Source organism: Stylophora pistillata, chromosome 7, assembly GCF_964205215.1.
Source record: "Stylophora pistillata chromosome 7, jaStyPist1.2, whole genome shotgun sequence".
In the NCBI taxonomy this organism is placed as follows: Eukaryota; Metazoa; Cnidaria; class Anthozoa; order Scleractinia; family Pocilloporidae; genus Stylophora; species Stylophora pistillata.
This window is the reverse complement of record NC_142525.1, coordinates 27387149-27410772: the sequence shown is the minus strand read 5'-3', so window position 1 is coordinate 27410772 and position 23624 is coordinate 27387149. Positions and strand designations below refer to the sequence as shown.

General features: G+C 37.8%; 2 protein-coding genes, 1 long non-coding RNA gene and 2 pseudogenes across 3 annotated transcripts; 2 read left to right on the top strand and 3 right to left on the bottom strand.

The window, feature by feature from the left end:
- The first annotated feature begins 8673 nt into the window (after nt 1-8673).
- On the top strand, nt 8674-11921 carry LOC148727326 (uncharacterized). The gene is made up of 2 exons (XR_015989304.1): nt 8674-10159; nt 10282-11921. It is a non-coding gene; the product is annotated as an uncharacterized LOC148727326 (long non-coding RNA).
- A 772-nt stretch (nt 11922-12693) lies between these two features.
- Nucleotides 12694-15028, top strand: LOC111336179 (histamine H2 receptor-like; annotated as a pseudogene).
- Nucleotides 15029-15604: 576 nt separating this feature from the next.
- Nucleotides 15605-19213, bottom strand: LOC148727325 (histamine H2 receptor-like). Its single transcript, XM_088726806.1, has one exon. The coding sequence runs from the start codon at nt 17677-17679 to the stop codon at nt 16777-16779; it is 903 nt and encodes a 300-aa protein (XP_088582932.1). The 5' UTR covers nt 17680-19213; the 3' UTR covers nt 15605-16776.
- LOC148727324 (histamine H2 receptor-like) lies at nt 18336-21763 on the bottom strand. Its single transcript, XM_088726805.1, has one exon. The coding sequence runs from the start codon at nt 20194-20196 to the stop codon at nt 19258-19260; it is 939 nt and encodes a 312-aa protein (XP_088582931.1). The 5' UTR covers nt 20197-21763; the 3' UTR covers nt 18336-19257.
- Nucleotides 21764-21896: 133 nt separating this feature from the next.
- Nucleotides 21897-23302, bottom strand: LOC111320283 (somatostatin receptor type 5-like; annotated as a pseudogene).
- Between the last annotated feature and the right edge of the window lie 322 nt (nt 23303-23624).

Here is a 23624-nt window from a genome sequence, read left to right as displayed (position 1 = left end):
TACATCTACATCCTTACTTTTAAAGATCTATTACTTAGGGACCGGTCATAAAGTAAAGGGGGCGGGAGGGGTGGGCTATGGAATTTTTTTTAAAGTACTGGTTTTCAGTAGCCCACCCCTGTGTTATTTGACATAATTGGGGCGGCCCACCCCTGGAGTGACGCAGTGAAACCTAGTGACCCACCCCTCAACTAAAATTAGTAATGTGGATAGCTACATGGGGAACATCGTGAGAGAGTGTTCTCCGCAATCAGTCACTCGTCATCTTATGGTGATGTGATAACCTCTAATCATTGTACAGAGGCTGATAGTTTCGAAAGAAACTGTTTGGGGCTGCGTCGGTGGGAGTAACGAAATAATTTGGATATATCAACAAAGTTGAAATGGTAAATTGGCCAATATAACGATTTCAAAAGCTGAAGTTTCGAGCGTTAGCCCTTCGTCGGAGCGAATAGAGGAATTGTGGGTTGTGTGTGCTTTTAAAGGCAGAAAATGGAGCTACGTTATTGGTGGGAACATGGCAACGAGAAAAACACGAATAAATTAGTGGAATAAAAAGCGTTCGTTGATCCCTGTGGGATTTAGACTGCCGGTTTGAAAGATGAGCTGTTGTTCAAGAGTTTTACGGCTTTCCATGCTACCTAAGTGTAAGGAAAGACCGCAGATTGCCATATGTTGCTTAGAATGATTAGGTAAATTAAAATGTGTAGCGACTGGTTTCGGTGTGTGTGAAACAATCAAAGCAAATGTGTTACAGGTTGTATTGTGTATCAGTCACTCGTTATCTTATGGTGATGTGATAACCTCTAACTCAAAATCTAAGTTATTGAAAGGTTTCTGCCTCAGGCATAACAGACCATGAGATTACCAAATGATGATAGAGCCATTACCAAGGTAACTGTTGTAATTTCAAGAACTATAGTCACTCTGTCTCTTCAATGCAGCTGGAGCCAAAACGGAAAGCTTTTGTCTGAGCTGACAAACATTCTACGCTTACTTTCTGAGTTAAAAGGAGAACGGTCGGTAAGTAATATTGTGGTAGAACACCCACAAGTCTGCCGCAGAAGTCTGCAGGTTTGTTCTCCGTCCAGTTCAACATATAGGGTTAAAAATGCCCAGGAATACTGCCTTCAGTTTAGATAAAGGGAGTTCAAACAAGACCCACGCCGAAGGAACGAACGATATCAGAATTAAATCAGTAGCTCATCAGAATTCGATTCCATCAACCAATTACGTTGTAACATTAAAACATTGAAGAGCTGGTGTATTGAATTCAAATGCTTAAGAGAAATGATTTGTTAGTGAACTGAGAAATGGAAATGAAGTGCAGTTGACATAAGGTTGAAACGGAAGTTGGCAGTAAATCAATTAAAACCATATTAAAAATCAATGTCATCATTTTGAGCTGTACCACTAAGTTTTTAATTAAAATCCTTTATGAGGAGGAATATTTACAATACACACTATTACAAATTATAGTTCACCACTAAATTTTCTCCGGTTCTTATTGGTTTAAATCCATCACGTGACGCGATAGTGTTCATCCGTGGAGAGACACTATCAGCATATTTGTTTTAAGAACATCAAATTTCCGCGGGGCAACTATCAGCCGATAGTTCCTCGACAGAAACACTCTATTGTTTAAATAGGCCTGAGAGGAAATTGAAACCATTCAGGACAAACATACAAAGTAAGCAGGTAAGTCTGTTTTTGTTCGAAACCATCTTGGGTGGAACATAGACAAGGTTTTCATTCCGAAAAAAAAACAAAAAAAAACCCTTCATACCTCTGGCAGATTAACACCTTTTTCCTCTTCCTCTTCGTGAGAACAGGTTAGCTGTTTTTAGGCGTAGTCGGAACCTGTCTTTAGAAATATAGAAGTGGTAGCTGTTAACTTTACACTTGGGCTACTTGTTCTCGTGTTATGTCAATATCATATTTCTCTTGCAGACGAACATCATTACCGCACGATTTCCAACCATTCCGTGCACCAATGAAAAGTTCCGTCTGATTAAGGTCGATTCTAGCGATTCCACAAGGTTTTGTCCGTTTCTATACGCTTGCGTCCTATTGCAGGGGTTCCGTTCGATTCCGGAAAGTTTTAGTGATTTCGTAGGAACGAATGGATTGGACTCGCTAAATTACTCCCTAAACTGTCCCCATTCTTTGCCATCGATCGCCATTAATAAACTTATAGCGGCATGAATAACTCGAAACTGATTACCATAAGTCGTGCATACCACGACAAACAAGAGATATTCTCTTACAACAAACAATTTCCTAATGAAGCATTTCCAATAGCGCCCAGAGAATTTGCTCACGATTTCTTGGGAAGCTCAGTCAGATCACATCAAAAGAAAGACATAATTGCCCAGACATCGACGTAATATTTTAATGTCGTACAACTTTCCTTCTCGGAGAAATTTACAGTGATATTTCCTATCTGTAAGAGGCTACTTGTAACAAGAGTCTGTTTCAGTCGAGATTGGAAGTTAGAGGGCAAATGTTTATAAAACGACTCTAAAAATTGGACAGGAATGACTCAGTTGCATTGAAGACCAGATACAATAAACAAGTGAAAACTGAAGAAATTTTGAAAAAATTCAAAAAGTACATTCTTGCTATCCACAATGAACTTTCATCGATTTTATAAACTTATTTCATTCCCAAATTCTATCAGTCGAATTCTTATAAAAAACTAAATGTTTCTATCTCTTATTACATGAAACTCTTAAGCAAAATTCAAGTTCATATTTTTAAAGTAATTCATTATGCATAATATTATAGGTGTTCTTGTTTGAGCAGAAAATTCATTCGCTCCCTTTTCGATTTTCCCCTCCACCCCTCCATTTCTAACCTCGCCATATTCTTTCCCCCCCCCAACCGTGAGAAGACAAACAAAGAAACAAAAAATAGCAAATAAACAAACAAAACAACAACAACACGCCTACAGACACAAACACAAAGCAAAACTAAGAGATAACAGGCCTATTGTGGGTAAGAAAAAAATATGAAATGACCTTAAAAATAATTCCAACTACTAACATTTTATCAGTGATTGGATCTGTTAATTCATAAAATATTCTTAACCCTTGAAGTTTGAACGGAGATTCTCGTTATCTTTCTACCTATAATTGTCTTTCAGGTTGTTTTCAAATCTGCTTTAAAGAATGTGATAACAGGCGCCAGATCTCAATCCTAGTATTCCCTTAAAGAATTAAAAAGAACAGTAAGACAAATTGTCCCAAATTGGTTCAGTTGCTTTCGGTCGTCACCGTGAGACACTCGAAATCTTAGTGCGAGCGGAACTGGGTTCCAATGATTGTATCGAAATGTTATCGATTCTCATAGTGAAATCATGATTCTCTGTAGGAGTAGGAAAGACATTTCTTGATAGTACCGTGTCACTCTGCTAAAAACACAAATTCCCTCAGGGAACTTTGAGTCTACAATTGACAATATAATATGCCCTTGAGGTGGTGGAAATTTCACGAACTGAAGGGTTGAAAACGGCGGTAAACAAAACTGCTATTGAGATAGATGTATCGCAGAGAGTCTTCGGGCTGTTTTGAGGAGTTTAGCCTATTAAACGATACCGGAAGCCATCCCGGCCGATTAATGAAAGATGTTTTAGATTTAGAAAATGACGACAGTATCGCAGCTTTAAGTCAAAAGTGGACCAGGAAGGGGCGAGGTTTAATTTAGGAGAGTCTTCGAGCTGCGCTCACGGCTGATGTCATCTATTACAAAACTTTGTTGAGTAAACACCCACTCTGGAAAAGGCCTCCCCAGTTCGATAAGGGGAAACCTTAATTGAATCGTCTTGAGACAATATCGCTGTTCGTATGAACACGTTGACCAATTTGCTTCAGTTATTTGCATGTATGGGTGTCCCCTATACCTCTCTTTTTCTCTTTACGATGACGGATCGTTTTACGCCACAATCTCGAGTAAGTCTGCGGAAGCTTTATGCGCATGAACTTGAATAATGTGGTTATTGAGTTAAATGGATATGCTTGAAAAAGGATAATTAAAGGTACGTGGAGATATGTTTTCTGACTCTGGCTATCGGCAAGTGGGGATGATCGATTATTACTGAATCGAGCCGACGAAAATCTTGCGGTAGACCGGCCAAGGTTCGCCGCGTTTTTCACTCGCCTGTGTTTTACAACTGTACCATGGGCTTACCAGATACTATCAGCCTTTATTCTAGTCAGTAGTCGCATTTTACCCACTACTCCGATGTGAGACGGTAGTTAATTCCGCTTTATTCGATACCTTCTATCTCATTATCCTAATTCCTGAAGGGAACACTAAGGCGCATGCACATTCTCGGGTCTGAATTCTCTCCTGATTGAAAAGAAAAAAAACAGAGACTTGTTCAGTGTTGGAAAATTTTGTAAACAAAGAAAGTTTCCTGTTAACGTGTAGTCTGATCGTCCGGGTGAGTGTATTCCTGAGAAGGACTGTTGTCGGTGGTAGTGACTGACGTTTCGACAATCTGTGCGGAAGTCATCATCAGAGTCAAGGATGGTGACTTGACTCTGATAATGACTTCCGCACAGGTTGTCGAAACGTCAGTCACTACCACCGACAACAGTCCTTCTCAGGACTACACTCACCCGGACGATCAGACTACACCTCCACATGTTACCCCCGGGTTCAAACCATTTACTGCAAAGAAAGTTTCAATAGCTGATTCTATCCACAACATTACAATGCGTATCTGGAACTACGCATAACATCACGTAGCTGGAACCACGCAGAACAGTAGGAAGCTGGATGTAATAAGCTTTTCTTTTTCTAACCATTTTCACTGCATTACCGCAGAAGAGCAGGACTAGAACGGAACATATGCGAACCATGCGAGTAGTCCACCCAATAAATCCCACCCATCCCACCCCAGGGGAGGACATCCATCACACAGTAATCTCGTGCGAGGGAAATTAACGTCTTCTACCCCTAACCCTGTAGGAAACGGGACGTCCATTTATTCGTCCCTGTCCGAGAAGAGTAGAATATCTAACCATCTCTTGATGTTATAGAAAGGTAGCATATTCTTCTCAATAATTTTAAGACCTTAATTGAGTGTTGGTCCGGCCGGGGTTTGAACCCTCGACCTCCCGCACAACAGTCCAGCGCTCTATCCATTGAGCTAACCGGGAGGCGGTTAACTCAATGGATAGCAACATGGCGTTCTTTTCTTGTCGGAAAGCTCACTAGGCATAATAACGTGCCTAGGTCGATCATACACACCGAAAGTAGACGAGTAACTCTTTGCAAATGAGTTCGTGTGCATTCCAAGAATTGACGAGTCAATGGACGAGGTAAACAGGCACGATGGTCTTTTGGTCTTGAACGAGCGCTGTGACCTCGGTTTTTTTCACGCGTAATTTTGATACACAAATTATCGCCTTTAAATTAGAAAAAGTGAAAAAAATTAATGAACAAATAATCGAAAGGGAAAAAAGGCAAAGCTCAGAGTGCACGAAGACCGTTACTCGAGGACGCAAATTTTCACCCTGAAAGCAACGACTCGAGAGAAACTCTGAGTCGATGTGGCATAAAATTGCATTATTTTTCATGAATAATAAAATACAGCGCGCGTGCCATATGATATGGTCAAGCTTTTTACCCATCAAGAGTTTTTATAGTGTTTAACCGTACCTTAAGAATTTGACTGAAAACTGCATCAATGACTTGATTCTTGTTGTCTTCCTGAGTAGGCGTGCGATCTTGTCTAGTATCAAATCCTTAAAGTCCCTATTCACCTCCAGAGGCTCACACATATTTCGATTCTTTGCGTTATCAGGATTAATCTCAAAAAAAAATTTTGCGATTGATTAAATATTTCCCGAGATATGCCACCTCAAAGTTACTCTTTTGGCCACGCCCTTTTGACTTGGCCGGGAGAGAATTACTGGGCCGAGTCTCGGACCTACTACCTCTCCAACATTCAGTGACGTCACAGCAAGAACGAATGTTAACTTCTTGTATAAAAACATGTTTCTATTGCTGTAAAATGATGTGACTGAAGTGCCGACTCGTTGCGTGGTCGCTGGTTGCTCAAATACACCAGATTCGTCTGAAGGCATATTCCTCCATATAATACCGTTTGATGGGGATGATCGCCCTGAAGCTAGGTCTAGAAGAAAACAGTGGATCGACTTTTTGAGGAGAAAGCGCGCCAAGTTTGAACCTTCAGCAACATCTGTGATATGCTCTCGTCATTTTTCGCCTGAAGACTACTGTCAGCGATTCGATTTTGTAAAAACCCGTCCTCAACTTGTAAAAGACCACATTGGGACGTCTGCCATTCCGCGTATATACGCCTGCGATGAAAATGAAACACGCGATATGTCTGATCGAAGTCACCGAAAGGTAAGGAGTTATATTAAAGTATGCCTGGTCTTTTTTTGTCGATCGTGAGTTGAAGTTGTATTTTATGAATGGAATTTAGATCGTACGAGATGCCATGGAATCGCACGTGAACAGAGAAAGAGAAGAAATCGAAAAATGCAAAGTTGAAATTGAAGTGCCTCCTGACCCACCTGTTTATACAGAAACACCATCGATCACGGAGCCAATGCATCTAACTGAGATTATTGATCCCAACCCTGTATGTTTGAATCAAGCTATAAATGTAAGTAACTCTTCAGCTAAAATGACAAATGTATAAGTTATAGTGTGTTTTGTGTGAGGTTTGAAGTTGTGAATCTGAATGTTTACATAGGTCGCCATGATAACAGCATAGTGTGTTTATATGGTAGATGTATTACATATTTGCCTGTAATCGGTTTTATTAATTGTTTTGTGTTATGTCATGCTGAGCTCAAGCACTATAATTATGATTTGATTGATTATTTTAGTCAAATACTAGAAAAAATTTCAAGTGAATGAAGGCACATCGATCGAAAGACGTTCTGGCTGTGACGTCATGAGGGACTTTTAGTTACCAGTACTAACTTCGCACGGCCAAATCAAAAGGACGTGGCCAAAGGACGAACTTTGAGGCGGCATATCTCGGGGAATATTTAATCAATCAAAAAAACTTTTTTTTGAGATTAATCCTGATAACGCAAATAATGGAAATATATATGAACAAACCTCTGGGGGTGAATAGGGCCTTTAATGAGAAACTATGCATTTACGGCCTCGTGGGGGACAATAGGCTAATTATGTGATCATTTCCTCACAACTGCAAGCAACGTACAGGTATTCGCAATTGGAAATTTTTGTCTCTGCGTGCAACAAGGATCCGTCCTTGCTCAACTGCACTTCTAAGTATTAATAAAAGATCCACTACAGGCAGTCTCCCAACGACTTCTGTCGATCCTGCAAACTGGATTCTTCTTATATACGCTCAAGTAGCACCGCTTATGATATTAATTTTACGGTTTGTAAGAAATCTGCCAAACGTGTATGCTTTTTGTGGGCAATCAGAGACACTCTTTACCTTTAAACAAAAGAAGCCTACACTAAACTCACCAATGGGGGAACCATTATTTAAAACGAATTTTTGCCAGTGCATGCAGCTTTCTCCGATGTATCAAGTGCATGACTTCTCAATTTAGCGTAGAATGGTAGTTCATTTACAGTGCTATTCCCTAAGATGAATTTCACGGCCTTCAACGGTCGCAGGACGTCGACAACGAAATTGAAATGTCTGAAGCATTTTCAGTGCTTACTGAGTGCGCCATGAATTAATGAGTGTGTTGGTGTGTAATCCTCATTTCCCTGGAAATTGTTTACCAAGAGTGAAACATTGGAACTTGAATCAAGTTTTAATAACATTTATTATATGGCTGTGTCTCACAAGGACTGGGAACTACCGAATTCCCAAATTTAATTGGCTGAAATCAATATTGAAAGCGGTCTAGATTTTCCGATCTAGACTGACATCTAGACCGCCGACTGCAGCCGCACGAAATTATTTCAATAATGGCGGAAAGCGCGGAAAGATTAAAGAACCCCCGCAAATATCTCAGTTCTAAAAATAAAAAGATATGGGACAGGGTTGACTCAAGGGTACAACTGAGATGGAAGTTCCGGGTAATGGGCTCCTGAAACATCCTATTAACCGAGTTAGGTCGGTCTGTATGGGAGAATCTTGACCTCAGTCGCTGGTATAGACCTCACTGCGTTCGGTCTGTACTGGCGATCTCGGTCAAGATTCTCCCTTAGAGACCACCCGCTCGGTTAATAAGAACTAAGTAATAGGTACAAATATTTCACGGTAATTGATGTCAGAGACTGAAGAAATGGTTTCATTGAAGTAAGAAAACATTCATACTCTCTTGTTTGAAGTAAACTCCTCCTTTGAATGAACTCTGCATCAGAAACGATAGAAATTCGACAAAGGTTACCGTGTTCTATCGAAGACAATACATTAAATTTTGTCACGTGTGTCGGACAAAGAACTCAGGGGATTTAGGTTTTATTTTCTGTCCTAAGGTGACAACAAAAACTAATTTTGAAAATCTTCCCCTTTTACTTTTACTGGGTTAGTTCTATATAAGAATAGGAATAGAAGATAGCAAAATCAAAGTTTAATTGTTCATTTTTGATGTAGATCTGATTCCTAATTTGTTTCCAGAATGAATAATGCGTAGATATGACGATTTAAGACAAATGCCAATGAAACAATACACGCACGTCTCAAAAGGATTAACTAAAAAGAGAGAAAAACGAATTGATTTTTATCAAGAAGTAAATAAGTTAGTGAATATGTGAAAAGAAACTTGGTCAGTCTCTAAGAAATATCATATAAACATTCATAAAGTTGTAGTTTGATGGACAAAACAAAATTTTTTATTTTAATGAGTATAGCATTGTAAATGATTTATATGAAACGATCGATATTATACATACTCAAGTAAACGAATTAAGCCCTTCTGTCATGTTTAGACATCTTTGAATATGAAAAAAAAACTAAAAACAATTTAAGATTCTGAATTTGAAAAGCAACCTTAGCTTGGTGGTAGATCCTTTTTGAAAGCGAACAATTATTTATCTTTTCATTTAATGAATTGCAGGGGGACAACTATGTCATTTGCAACATCAGGAATTATTTATGAAAACGTCGTAGCCCGCAGTAAAATGCTGTCAACTTGTTTATTGTGAGAATGAACCAAGTACCACATTAGTAATTTTAATAATCACCACGGTTCACAAAACTATGCAGCTTTCCTATCATACATAAATTTGCATTTTTGTTCGTTCGTTGCGACAGACGTGACAATGACAAGGACCAAGAAAAATTAATTTCTTCGAATTCGCGTCGTGAATAACAATGAGAAGCAGTGTCTTTTTAAACATTTCGAAGCAATTACAAGATGTATTTCCAATCGAGTTTTTTCCCATCTGGTGACAAACCTCCAAGGTTGTTCGTCATTTATCACCCGCATTTCACACTGAAAGGAAAACAGCTTGTTTAAATCAGGATCCAAAGCGCTTCACAATAGGCCTTGGTCAAGGCAAGTTTAAACTTATATACAAAACGGGAACAATACAGTCAGCCCTGGACAAATTTGTGCTCTGTGTGATCAGATAAAGACTATCTTTTTACGAGAATCATGAACGTTCCTGCCATTTTGGGGTTAATAGGACTCTGTGTTTTTCTTCTTGCCGCCATTTTGTTGTACATTTGTAAGAAAAGGTTCGGAGTGGAGCCACAGAGTCATTCTTCCGCTACCAGGGCCAACATTGTAAACAGCCGGCAAGCAGAAGAATGGGACGCCTTGTAGCGCCTACCTGGGTAAAAACTAGATTGTGAAACAGGAATCGTTGACAGGCAGCTCTGTTACTCGGTCGATTATATTTCCGTTTAAAAAGTACGTGTTTGTAGATACAGAGGCAGAGGTATACCTGGATGGATTCCAAACTTTCGTTAACTGACAAACAGAGCAATTGCCGGATATTTCAAACAACTTGCAGCAGATAAAGGAGCCTAAGAGCGATATATTCAAACAGCTGCCTTTCCGTTTCAAAATGGTGGGTCGTGGTTCAATTTAAGACAAACGAATTGTACTCAGAAGTCGAGCAGACATTGAACGGTAGCAAAGAAATATGCGTCTGCTCGCTAAACTTGAAGTAACCGAACATTTCTGACTCAGGGGCTGGATGACCACTTCTTATTTTATGGTCTTAAAAATTGAAGGTAATTGAGCTCAAATATTCTACAGAAAAAAAAAATTAAAACAAAAAATAAAACGTCTATGTTAATGAATTTCATAGAATTAGAAGCTTTACGTTAATGATGGTTGTCTTTTTGTGTTATAGCACAAGGTGCTCTTGGTGGTCGGAGAGAAGAAAATCTGCATATGCGCTCTGTTTAACAACTGCGTTAAGGTTGAAAGTAACACTAAAAAATAATCATGTCTCCTCTACCGAAAAATATAAATCCTCTACCAGGAAGAGGTACAATGGAACAGGGCGATCGGCTTCAGACTAAAGCCGAATTTAATCATTCGATTGTTTTATTTTTGTTTTAGAAATACAATGAGCCCATGCGGCTTGGATAATATGAATGTGACGCAAATATGCTTGAAAAAAATTCATTTTCTTTGTGTCTGTAACTTGGTAAAAACATGGCTCTAAACCGCGCGTGGTTTATCGTCTGGCCCGTGCACATGACGGTGGTAATCTAGAGGTTTCTTTTAACCTTCATTTAGTGTTTCTTGTATGTGGGCTGAACTGACTTATTTAATATGTTAATTGACTGTTAAGGCACCTCTTCGAGTTTATTGCAAAAGGAAATGAACTTTTTTTTGAGGAGCAAAAGGGAGACTTAAGTCGGTGATTATTTGGATCAATCGTGATTTCCTCGTAGATTTGCCTTGGAAATAACAGATTCAAGACCTTTGGCCATTGCCGCGTTTGAAAGTAAGAATGAGGAGCTGAAAAATAGAGGCATGGTAACGTTATCACTTAGGATGAAATGTGAATTCAATGGCGACTTTTTTACACTTCCAAATTGTTTTGACGGGCGGTTAAAGCTTTGAACAACGTATTTTTGCATGTAAATTTGAAAAACACTTAGCTTTAAACTCTATCGTATGCAAATGTTCAGGAAGGAGATTAAAAATAAAGAAAACGTCTGTCATTTTCATGTCCAACGTAATAACAATGTAAAAAAACAAACTAAATTTGTTTGTCAAATACTACGATAAGTTTTCATATTGATTTTGAATTCTTGAGTGCACAAAAGTAATATTTCACTAGTAGTTAACATTACAAAGGTAAAGATATAAAACCAAATTGTAAATATTAAACCGCGAATTTAAAAATTGTCCAACAAGCAAATAGAATTGGGAATAACAAGTTTCCTTTTTCTTCGCATTTACCGTATCAATCTGGTTTGAATAGCAACTTCCCTTTTTTCGTATGTTTTTTTAGTTTTCGAACCACTGTCAGTATCTAAACAACTGCACATCTACCCCTCTCCCCTAATCCAACAACAGTCAAGTCATAACAAGTTTGGGTTAATTTTGCGTCAGGAGATGGGTAGGTGCGCAGTTGTTTGCTCAGACACTGACATAGATCCTTTCCTTCATCCGCGGGACACACGAAACTGACTGGGAAGGCCTCAGTCTAGGTGTTTCGCCATGTTATATTTGTAAGTGCCCGTATAGCACGAGTTTTTGTTCATTGTTTGATTTGGTTAATAATCTTTAAAGTCACACTAGGTGGCTAGTCACGCGCTCTTAACTGTAATTCAATATAAGAAAAGAAATTAGTAAAGGAAAGGAAGGAGAAGTTCAAGCGATATCAACTCTTGCCAGATTCGGCAATAATGTAAGTTTGATTTACATGAAGCATTTCTTAATCTATTTACGTGTCCCTAATTTCTTAAAGAAATTTTTGGTTTTACGGTATAATACAATAATAAAGAAGGAGGCGTTCCCAAATTATTATAAACATTCATCATTGTTTCTTCAATGAATCCTATTTGTAAATGTGTTACATTTTTCTCCCTTTTCTTTTATTCCCATAATACATTTCACAAACATGCGCAGCTAATCAACAGCTGTGAAATTTAAATATTTCCCTGTTATTCATTATGTACAGAGATGTGGTCTTTTTGGAGAATACTGTATTCCGTTTCACATGGAAAACTGACGGACATTTTAATCTGAAATTTAACGAGGAATCTCGAACCGGCATTTAAATATTCTTTGAATCTTTAGTTATGTCATAGAGCTACACAAGTTAGCAAGTGAACCATATATTTTGTCCCAGTAGCATCATAGAAGTAAAGGTGACTAGGCAGAAATTTCTGTGTTTTCTGAATGACGCAGACCAGTCAGTATCTGAAAAACTGCACACTTGTCCTTACCCAAACTGAACGTTAACCCTAATTTATTTTGTTGGGTTGGGAACGAGTAGTTACGCATTGCTCAGATGCTGACATCTATACGATCACCTGCTTAGTGTGGTTTTAGTAAGAAGCCTATCTAAATAGAACTCTTACGGTCAATATTAAGGGATTTCGCGAACAGATGAAAGATTAACTATTATCTGCAGCAGATAAGCCATGCTTCATTAGCTATATTTATTCATTACTTGCGGTAACTTCGTTTCACTTTGACAGGAGCCGCAAACGAAACATTGCCTCTTCGCACGATCAGTCGTAAGCCGTTTGGATAAACGCCAATCGAGATAATGATCGTAAAAGGCATTTGAAGTTTCAAAATGGAGGTGGATTAGCGAAACACGTCAACTATCGTCTTTGAAACAGCTGTATTCGCCTTGGTGATGGTCCTTTCACTTTTTGGAAACTTCATGGTCTGCTACGCTGTTGTAGAAGCCTAAACCTTAGTCGCCCTAGCAACTACTAGATTATTTCCGTGGCACTGACCGATATTTTCCAAGGTCTGTTGATCATGCCGTTATCTGTTGGTTTATTAGCCACTGGGAAATGGCCGTTTGGATCGCATTTGTGTCATTTCGAAGCCATCACAAAAATATCCCTGGCAAAAGTTTCAACGTTTATCATGGGTCTGATGGCGTTGAACAAATATTACAAGATAGTGAAGCCAGCCAAATACCCAAGTCTTTTCACCGAGAAGTTTATCATTGCTTCAGCATCGGTTGCGTGGCTGATACCCATTATATTTTTCCTCCTTGGTGTCTTTGCTGTCGATTTCGGCGTGAAACCAATCCTGAACTTCGCCACCTGTGTCATAGAATTAAAACTGTTAGCTCTGCCAGTCTATATGCTTTTAGCATATTTCCCTTATATTATTATCGCGTTCTGTTACTGGAAAATTTACCAAGTTGTAAAGATGCACAATGCAAATGTATCACGGAAGAGTGCCAATGTGGAGCATGTTAACATCAGCAAAAATTTGCTTGTAACCATCGTGGGCTTTACAATTGTTTGGGTACCTGCGCACGCGATGTTTATTGTGTCAATTCTAGCATCAATTCCCCGCCAGCTTGAACTTCTGGTGACACTTTCAGTGTTTACGTCTAGTGTGTAAATTCTTTCATTGATGGTTTTATGAACCGCGCTTTAAAAGCCGAATTAAAAAAGATACTGGTACCAAAAAATACTCACTCGATTGCCGCAGAACCTAGCGGCCAACATTAGGCACGAGAGAAAGAAAGGTTTCTTAAGTTCATTAGCTTTTTACTGTCGTATATTCATTAATTTTAATGCAATGTTTAGTGGATGAAAAAATTTTTTAATTCATGTCAGCCTTTTGGTCGATTCAGCAGAGAATCTGGGGCAACATTTATCAATAATAAAATGTGCAAATAATGGATCTGGATTTGATGAAAAATGTCCGTGATACTAAGTATCTTTTGACTTCAGAGCCTTTAACCGGTACAATGCATTGAAATTAAAACATTCAGCTTTAATGCGCGGCAGAGATGTTTCTACTTTTGGTTAATTTCAATTGCTCTTTGACAATAATTTCCTATTAGCTAATGGTCATCATGACCTTTTGTTTTGAATGTTTTATTCTGCATATACCAAGACGTGGAAGTGATAAAAAATACGGTACTCAAGAGTTTTCTTGTTTCCAGGTACGCGCCTTTTCCTAAGTATATAAAAACTTCACGTTTCTATATTTCATATCTTGTCATTTTTTGATAATTTTTTTCAGCTTTAGCCTAAATAATTAGGTTTTGTTTAAACGTTAATTTGTAGTGCGCTATTGAAAAATTTATATTTTTGATTGCGGAGTGAAAGTCCACAAATTACTACAAACATTATTTCATCCGTTGTTCGAATCCGATCTTTAACTGTGTCATATTTTTCAGCCTTTTATCTCCTTGAAGTGTAAATATTTCCCCGTAATTCATTGTGTACAGAGAAGTACGTCCTTTACGAAGTTTATAGAACTGCAGCGGAGGGAATACTGAGCAGAGATTCACATGAAAAAATGATGACATTTAATCTGAAATCTAACGTTAAATTCTTGAACCAGCCCGTAAAGTTTCGTTGAATCTTTAGTTATACCAAGTAAATATGTAGTATATATTCAACAACTGTTCCATGAGTGCGTGTTGGATATGAGACGATAGATGGCAATTATCATATCATATCCAACAAGCGCGAAGGGAATAATTGTGTCGTTAATCATAAACCATGATAGCTAAGCGAATGAAAAGTCTTGAATTGCAACAATGAGTTGCATTAATGATCAAGTTTTTTTATAAATATTAATAGCCATAAAATAAGAAGCCTGATTTTAGTTGAAAGGGCATGTGGAAACAATATAGGATTCCACTATTATCGTCTTAAGAGGGCAGTTTCACGTATTTAAAAAAACGTAGTTGCTACACGTAAAAAGACCAGAACATTAAAAGCATTTTTTTTCCTTATGAACTAATCTTAACAGAAGGATTTGTATCAGAAGTGCGCATGATTAAGTCGTTCAAGAGAGGATGAGCCCTTGTCTACAAAAAACTATCAAACCTCGTTGCCTGTTAGATTGGTACTACACTTACAAACGGAGACAGGGGATAAACATTGAATAAAATTAGAAGTAAATTTAAATAAAAGAATCCAATCAGAGATAGACTTGTTTTGTTTGAATCATCACATTGACTTGGTGAAGCAATAACTTTTGCTGTGCTTGGGAAGACGCAAAAACTGCCACTTAAACAGAAAGCATGGATGTACATCACAATTTTTCCACCTTCAGTTCTATGTTAGAATTTTTCCTCTCCTTCTGTTTCACATTATTTTCCCCTTCCACTGTTACAACTGACTGTAATGTTGCATCTAATTAAGAAGAGCGGCAACTGAAGAATCTTAATTAAAAATTCATGAGCTAACTAACGGTAACAGAAACTTCCGATGATAAAAATTTTAAAAAGAATTGGTGAAAAAAAGGTTAGTTATTCACGCATGCAAATCTCCAGTAGGGCACAGTAGTAAAAGAAAACTCAGAGACAATGTATGTCCAATATTTTCCAGCCAAACTGGGGGTGATGTCCAAATAGTGTGAAAGTAGCCTACACAGCGAGGCTAGGCAGGATTAGGAGAGCAAATCGTACATAACTTCAAATTCTGCCATTTGCGTTAGTCTCTTGAACAAGTAAATAAATCTGATAAACAAACAACAAAATAAAACAGGGTGACCATCTGTCATAAGTGTAAAGGATTTATATTTATGAGGTAAATCCAGACGCAAAACAAGAACCGTAGAAACTATTGTATACTGATCGATATAGATGATTTATTTGTTTAGTTAGGCTCAAGATAGTCCCAACAATAAACATGCGTTTGTATACACTCATCTTAACTCTTGTTCGATGAAGGCAACAAATGTTTACTTGCATATCCCAATTAGAATCAATACAATTGTAATATTTTAAAAATTAAATTGTCAGCGCTGTTAGTATTATGTAACTCCAGCTATAGAGTCTAAGTAATAGCCTTACAGTAGTTGCATCTGACAACGGTCTTACAGTAGTCCCTCTGTGCGCAAAAAACACTATACATTACGCTTAATATTGATTTGTTTTTGGGTTATCTTTACATGCCTTGAAGTAATATAACATATGCAACCACTTTCTTTTCAAAAATTGACTCGTATTTGATGATTTGTTCTGCGAATAAGAATCTGTTTTCATACTTTTCTTTCAAAGGTTTTTTCGTTCCTCCACACAATAATCTTTCTAGGATTTTCGTAAAACCTTGCCCTTTTTTTTTAATTGCCGCACCATTACGATTATGTTAGAGGGTACTTACTAAAGTCATGAGGGTCGTCGCCTCTTCTTGGAGGGGGGTAGGGAAGGATGAATTTAATGTTTAATATCTCACCCCAAATTTAAGTGGAAATTTACAAGTTTTCATTTTCAAAGATTTCATTAGATATATCACGGGGAAACTTGTGCTTGCGCGATCAGTTTAAATCGATTTTCTTGAGAAAACAATCGACTCTAACAAAGATTTTGAAAAGGTAAAGGTGCATGCACTCGAACTCTTTTGCCCAAGCATCTTTTTAAGCCTGAAATGGAACGATTACAGAAATCAACTATCAGCAGCTTCCTTTTAACACTGTCGAAGGAATTTCATCTGTATGTACATTCTAGGTGATTAAAATGGTGCCACTATTCACTAAGTTCTCTAATCAATGATCAGTAATTAAAGTATTACGTAACTATCCGCTGCACACCAAAGCTGTCCATGTCTGGGGCATCTTAAGGCACCGTAACCTGTTTTTTTTCTTCTTAATTTTTCAGGCATTTTTCCAAATTTATTCCACCTTTGCTGAGAAACTAATTCATACTCTTGAGAGAAAATGACTAGCGAGCTTAATTTTGTGCGGAACCAGAATCTGAAGCAATCGCATGATTACTTTTTGTTGTCAAGATTTTCTTGAATTCGTGCCTAAATGCCCGATTCATGAAACCATAAATGAAAGGATTTACACAACTAGATGTAAAGACTAGAAAGGTTGCCATAAATTTAAGCTGACGAGGAGGGTCACCACCCGAAAGAAACGCTACAAATATTCCATGAGAAGGCACATAAAGAATGGCGAAGCAAACAACAGTTGCGAGAAGTGTTTTGGTAATTTTAACATGCTCGACATTTACACTCTGCCACGAAATATTAGCATTATGATTCCTAACGACGCGATAAATGTTCCAGTAACAGAACACAATTACAATATAGGGCAAGTACATGATACCTATCAAAACAGGTACAACGTACGGCTGAAAATCTAAACTACAAGTTGCGAAAGTTAGGTCTCCCCCAGGTTCAGAGTCGGCAACCAGGGCAAAAGTAAGAGCCATCAAAACTGGTGCTACCCACGCTGCTGATGCAGTTGTAACAATGAACTTCTTTGTAAATATACTTTGGTAGTTTGCTGGCCGTACTATCTTGTAATATCTGTTCAACGCCATCAGTGCCATTGTTAATATTGAGATTTTGGACAAAGACAACTTTGTAACTGCAGCGAAGTAGCACATGCGCGTTCCAAACGGCCACAATCCCATTGCTAATAGGAAAACAGATAGCGGTATTACTAGCAGAGCTTGGAAAATGTCGGTCAGCGCCAAAGAAATGATGTAGTAGTTGCTCGGACAACGCAGTCTTGGATTTCTGCGTACAGCATGGCAGACCATGAGATTTCCAAGAAAGGATAGAACCATTACCAAAGTAAATAAACCAGTCTCAATTAGCACGGTTGCAGTGTTCCTTTGCTCCATGTTCACTAGTCAAGTTCCCTTCCCTTTGCTTGTCTTTGTCGTGTGGGGGGTTGAAACTCTAGTAAATTTGGAAACAGAGTTCTCAGCTTTGACGAGTGGTTGGTCCTTCAAAACGCCTTCGTGAAGAGGGCGACCTTTCAAGTATTTAACCCGAGCTGTTTGCTTCGGCTGTAAGGATGAAATAGTGTTTCGATTGTCGTATTACTTTAACGAAAGGCAGTGTAGCACAAAACATCTGCTTCCAAACCTGAGTCAGTTTTGTCTCATCAATAAGTAAACATCCGCTTTATCAACTAAGACTTAAAAGCGTGCTATTGTTAGCTTTCTTGCCATATTGCTATCTTTTTCTATCCTTTGAGCACGGTGAAAACAGAGCCATCACTGATCATTGTTCGCTTTGAAAATTGCGGTCTGTGTTTTCTTTTAAGTCGACGAATTGTTGTTTACTCTAAAATGTAATTTACAGACCCACTTTTAGAGTGTATGTACATGAAAAGTCATTACGTTTCAAAGCTGTCAATTTTTTTCTCATATGAAAAGACATCAGCGGGACACTTTCAGCCCCACCAAATATTAATTTATAGCTACAGAGTAATTAAAATGGAAATTTTGCCATTGGTATTGTTCATAACAGGAAATAAGGAAAAGCACCTTAATTGATAGCTGGAACTAGTATATTTTCAAATTTTATACTGACGTTCCCTGTGAGTCACTGTCTCGAATAATGCTTGTTTCTCTCGTAAAATTTCCTTCTTAACTACTCTAATACTACTCACTATTTGCTGGATATAATCGTGACACACTACTGGAATCTGAGACAGTTTCTTAACAAGTGGAAGTTACAACGTACAGATATACACCCTTATTCCTGTAAATATTGAGTGCTGCTTTTATCAGACTCATAATCCTCCTTAAAGATAACGCAACGAAATATGCCAGAATCTAAGAATCCTACGTTTGCTTATACATTAAATGCTTAGGCATTAAAATTGAAAAGTGTTGTGATGAACTCAAGTCACAAAACATACTTTGGGCTTTTAATTATTTAAAGGTGACAGGAAACTGAATGTGGCATCAACCCATAGCTAAGTGCGGCATCAACCCATAGCTAAGTGCAAAAACAAAAATAAGAAAAAAAAACTAAAAAATTTACAGTTCACGAGATAATTGGAGAGAATGCTATTATTCATCGCCAAATGCGGCCATCTTAATTTCTACACTGACTAGTTAATTAAGCTTGAGGGTTGCTCTTAGTTGGGAAGTTTAAAACTACTTATAAACCAGACATAGACCAAACCACGAAATATGCAACTAAATGCATATTGAATGATGCCGGACTTATGGCAATACAAAGAAAAATAAATTTTGAAAGTTCTCACTTGTAAAAGCGGTAGTTACACTGTTTTTCCACGTTGATAAGCTCCCAAATATAAATAATACAATACAACTAACAATACCGTTGATCGGCGAGAGCTTGGAATTAAAGGCAATACGTAGCTCAAGGCCCCAATCAAATCGTCCATATAATCTTCGACATATTTTTGTTAAATCGTAATCAAGCCAAAGAAGATTCGTCCTTTATATCGGACCCGATTCCATGCTTATTGACTGCTTTTTTTTCAGGCTCAAGCATTTTTTGAATTCGTTCCTGAATGAACGGTTCATAAAACCATAAACGAAAGGGTTTATGAAACTAGATGAGAAAACAGAAAGGGTCGCGAGAAGTGTGAGCTGGCGTGGTAGCCTCACATAATAGGACACCAAGTAGATGGTTTGAGACGGCAACCAGAGGCTGACAAAGCCAACAACGGTAATAAAGAGGATTTTGCTGACTCTAACGTCTTCTACATTTGCACTCTGCCATGAAAGATTTTCATTGTGCATCTTAACAGCCCTGTAAACTTTCCAGTAACAGAAAGCAAAGACAGGATATGGAAAATACGTAATAAATATCAAACCTGGCAGAGCAATTGGCATTCCATAAGCTGACAAAGGCAACGCAAAGGCTGGACACACATGGTTGGGAAAACCAAATGCGAGCACACAGACAAGAGAAATAACAATAAGTGTAGCCCACACCGCTAATGCTGTGGAAATGATGAACTTCTTTGTAAAAACAGATGGGTATTTCGCTGGCTTTACAATTTTGTAATACCTGTTTAAAGCCATCAATACCATGGTCCATGTTGAGCTGTTGGCCAGTGATAACTTGGAAATGGTTCCGAAATAAGCGAGAAACGATCCAAAAGGCCATTTTCCAGTAGCCAGCAGGACAACTGACCACGGCATTGTGAAGAGAGCTTGCAAAATATCGGTTAAGGCTAAGGAAATTATGTAATAGCTGCTTGGACGACGTAGTCCTGGGTTTCTGTGTACGGCATAGCAGACCATGAGATTCCCAAATAGAGAAAGAACCATCACCAAAGTAAAAAGGAGGGTTTCAAATACCACAGTCCCTGTCTTTCTTTCCCCTAACTCGCTCCAAAGCTCATCAGTGTCGCTTTGTCTGTGAGACATTCTGATGGAATTTCCTTTTAGGCCAGAAAATTGAAAGTTATAAGTGGGTCTGTAGTTGTAAAAATACTGTAAGCCCTTAAAACCACGAACGGATCTTGGTAAAGTTGGCTGGGAATAATAATGCTACAAAAAAAAAAAAAAAAACAAACAAAATACACTTTGAGGCTTTAAAATAAAACTGAGGCCTGAAATGAAGAAGACAGGTGAAAGAAAGTGTAGATCAGAATTGATTCCGGGCTACCAACCAATTGCTTTAAAATGGCAGGAGCTGATTTAATTTCAAAACCCCATGCATTTTAACATTAAATCTAAAAGAAATTGTGCTTTAAGGTCAGTTTACAGAAGGCTGAAATTGTTTATTAAGGTAAATCAAATGTATGAAATCTTATAAAAAATTTATTCTATTATTTCGAGCTATACAGTTAGGTTTTTAATTAAAAATTCTACAATTGGAATTATTACAATAGGCGCATTTTTGTATTTTGACAGAAATCCCATAAAGCGAGATCTACAGCAAATAAGGACAACTGTAAAAATTTAAAAGATTAAATCATTCTCCTTCTCGCGCGTTTTGAAGGTGGTGGGTCGCAAATCATAGTTGTCGGAATCAGATTTGAACTATGAACTAACTGTGATGGTAACACTTACAGAATACATCTATAACGCAGAAATTAATTATTAAGGGATGCATACATACAATATTATGCTCCTTTGATCTAACCAATATGATATAAAATTGAAAAAGTTATTGACAATTGCAATTCCTCTTGTGTTTTTGTTCCAAACCATCCTGAATGAACCATAAAAACAAAACAAAACAAAACAAGTTTTTGAAAAAGTGCTATCGCTAATACCTTTCGTGATAAAACTTTACATTTCTTTTTGGCCTTTTAATTTTGAACACCGATCTTTGGAAGAAAGCATTACCTTTCGGTGTATTTCCAGTGATTTGGTTTTGTCACGATGCTAGCGAGAACGAGTTGGCCATTTCAAAACACTGAGGTCAGCTCGCATTTCGTATTACGTAATTAGCAACTGGAATAATAAACTTTACATAAACATTTTCTGATGATATGTCTCGAAACTTGCTTGTGCTCCATTAGAATGTCTTTGTAAGAGAGAAAGTTGAAGTACAAGTCTTTCCTAACTAGGAAAAATGCATATCAATGAAGGCTGCATTTATAATTATTTAAGCAATGAAAATTACAAAATACATATTGAGGCCTTTATTCCTATGTTTCTATTGATTAGATATGCCATGATTCAAGGAGTCCGATTTTGCTTTAGTCATTAGATAATTTTTATACTTTTTTAAACATCAAATTCTGATTGGGTTTTGATAAACTTAAAGTAAAAGTGCTTCCTTTAAATTTTTGTACATCTCGGGTCAGCGGGTAACATGCATCAGACGATTTGAGGCACTAAGATATGAAGAGAACTACAACACTTTGGAACGAAGTCAAAGTAAACTTTTCAACGACACACAAATAGTTGAAAAAGATGACCAAGAAAACCGAGATTTATGAGATAAAAGAGAGAATACGGTAATTTATCTTCAATAGCGGCCTCTTTCCTACCAGAATTTAATCAGTCAATTAATCGTGTAGATACATTTGGAAAGAGATCTAAACTACAGAACGGCAACATACGTAGGCAACTCGCTATATTTTCTAACAGCCTTGCCAGAAGAGAATACGACGCAGTGTTACGCTTTTATTTAGATCTGTTCTTCATTTGATTTCAATACATTTTTTAAAGCTACGCGCGAACACCGTTGAAGCAATCAAAGAACCCTACTATCAATTTGAACATTTTCTTCAAGACGGACGTAAGTAGTAGGAACGGGAGCGAAATTTTGAACGTTTTAAAAATCATTATGCGGTCATTTCCAGAGTAAGTCCTCAATTATCGGATGACGTTAATTGATAATCTGAAGAACATTTTCTGGTTTCCTAGGACTGGATTCCGTGCCTATCGATTGCTTCTTTTTCAGGCTCAAGTATTTTTTTGAATTCGTTCCTGAATGAACGGTTCATAAAACCATAAATGAACGGATTTATGAAACTGGATGAGTAGATTAGAAGAGTCGCAAAGAGTGCAAGCTGTCGTGGTATGAGCCACATATCAGACACAAAAAAGATGATATGAGCTGGTAACCAGAGGCTGAGAAAGCCGACGACAGTGACAAGCAGAATTTTGCTGACTCGAACATCTTCTACATTTGCACTCTGCCACGAAACATTTGCAGTGTGTATCTTCACAGTCTTGTAAACCTTCCAGTAACAGAAAATGATGACAGCATACGGCGAATAGAAAATAATTACTGCAGTTGGTTTACCAACTTGCCTTGAAAATATTGTCACAGGAACTGCGAATGCTGGGTTCACAACATTGGGAAAACCAAATACAAGCACAGAGAGGGAAGCAAGAAAAACGAATGTAGCCCACACCATTAATGCCGTGGAGATGATGAACTTCTTAGTAAAAAGAGTTTGGTATTTTGCTGTCTTTACTATCTTGTGGTACCTGTTCAATGCCATCAGTGCCATGGTGAATGTCGAGACGTTCGTCAATGATAACTTGGAAATGGTTGCAAAGCGAGTCAGAAATGTTCCGAAAGGCCACTTTCCAGTGGCCAACAAGACAACTGAAAGCGGCATAGTTAACGAAGCCAGTGAAATATCTGTTAGGGCCAAGGAAATGATGTAGTAGTTGCTTGAGTGACGAAGCCTTGGGTTTCTTCGAACGGCATAACAGACCATGAGATTCCCAGATAGAGAAAGAATCATTGTTAGGGTGAATGTGACAGTCTCAAATACCACAGTCGCTGTTTTTCTATCTTGCACCTAATACCAAAATTCAAGGAGTGTCGTTACTGTAAGACATTCTACGTTTTTTGTTTTCTTTCTGTAACTAGAGACCGTGCAGTTTTTTTGTAGGCAATATTTCTGTAAAAGCTACAAAAGATATCTTCAAGTTGGTGGGAAGCTTAGTGAACTCAGTCCAGTCAAGGAGGAATTTATGTGCTCAGAAATACTGACGAGATACAAATGAACGAAGCTAAAATGAACAGTAGGAAGCCAATTAAATGAAAGGGCCCCAGAATCAAATCAGCAGTTCATCAGAATTCTATTCAACCAACTAATCATATTGTGGCATACAAATCTAGGAGCTGGTTCAATGAATTCAATCGCGCAACAGGAAATGATTTGTTATTGAACATGAAGTATTTGTACAATTAATATAAATTTAGATAGGAACATCTAAGATCAACTGAAATCTTATCAAATATTTATTTTATTGTTATAAGCTACACTTTGTGGTTTTCAATTAAAAATCAAAATTGTTCTTCTTTCATGGCGTTTTTACGAATGTGAGTCGCTAATTGGTAAGAGATGGAGTCCCTTAGGTCAAATTTTCCGGTATTA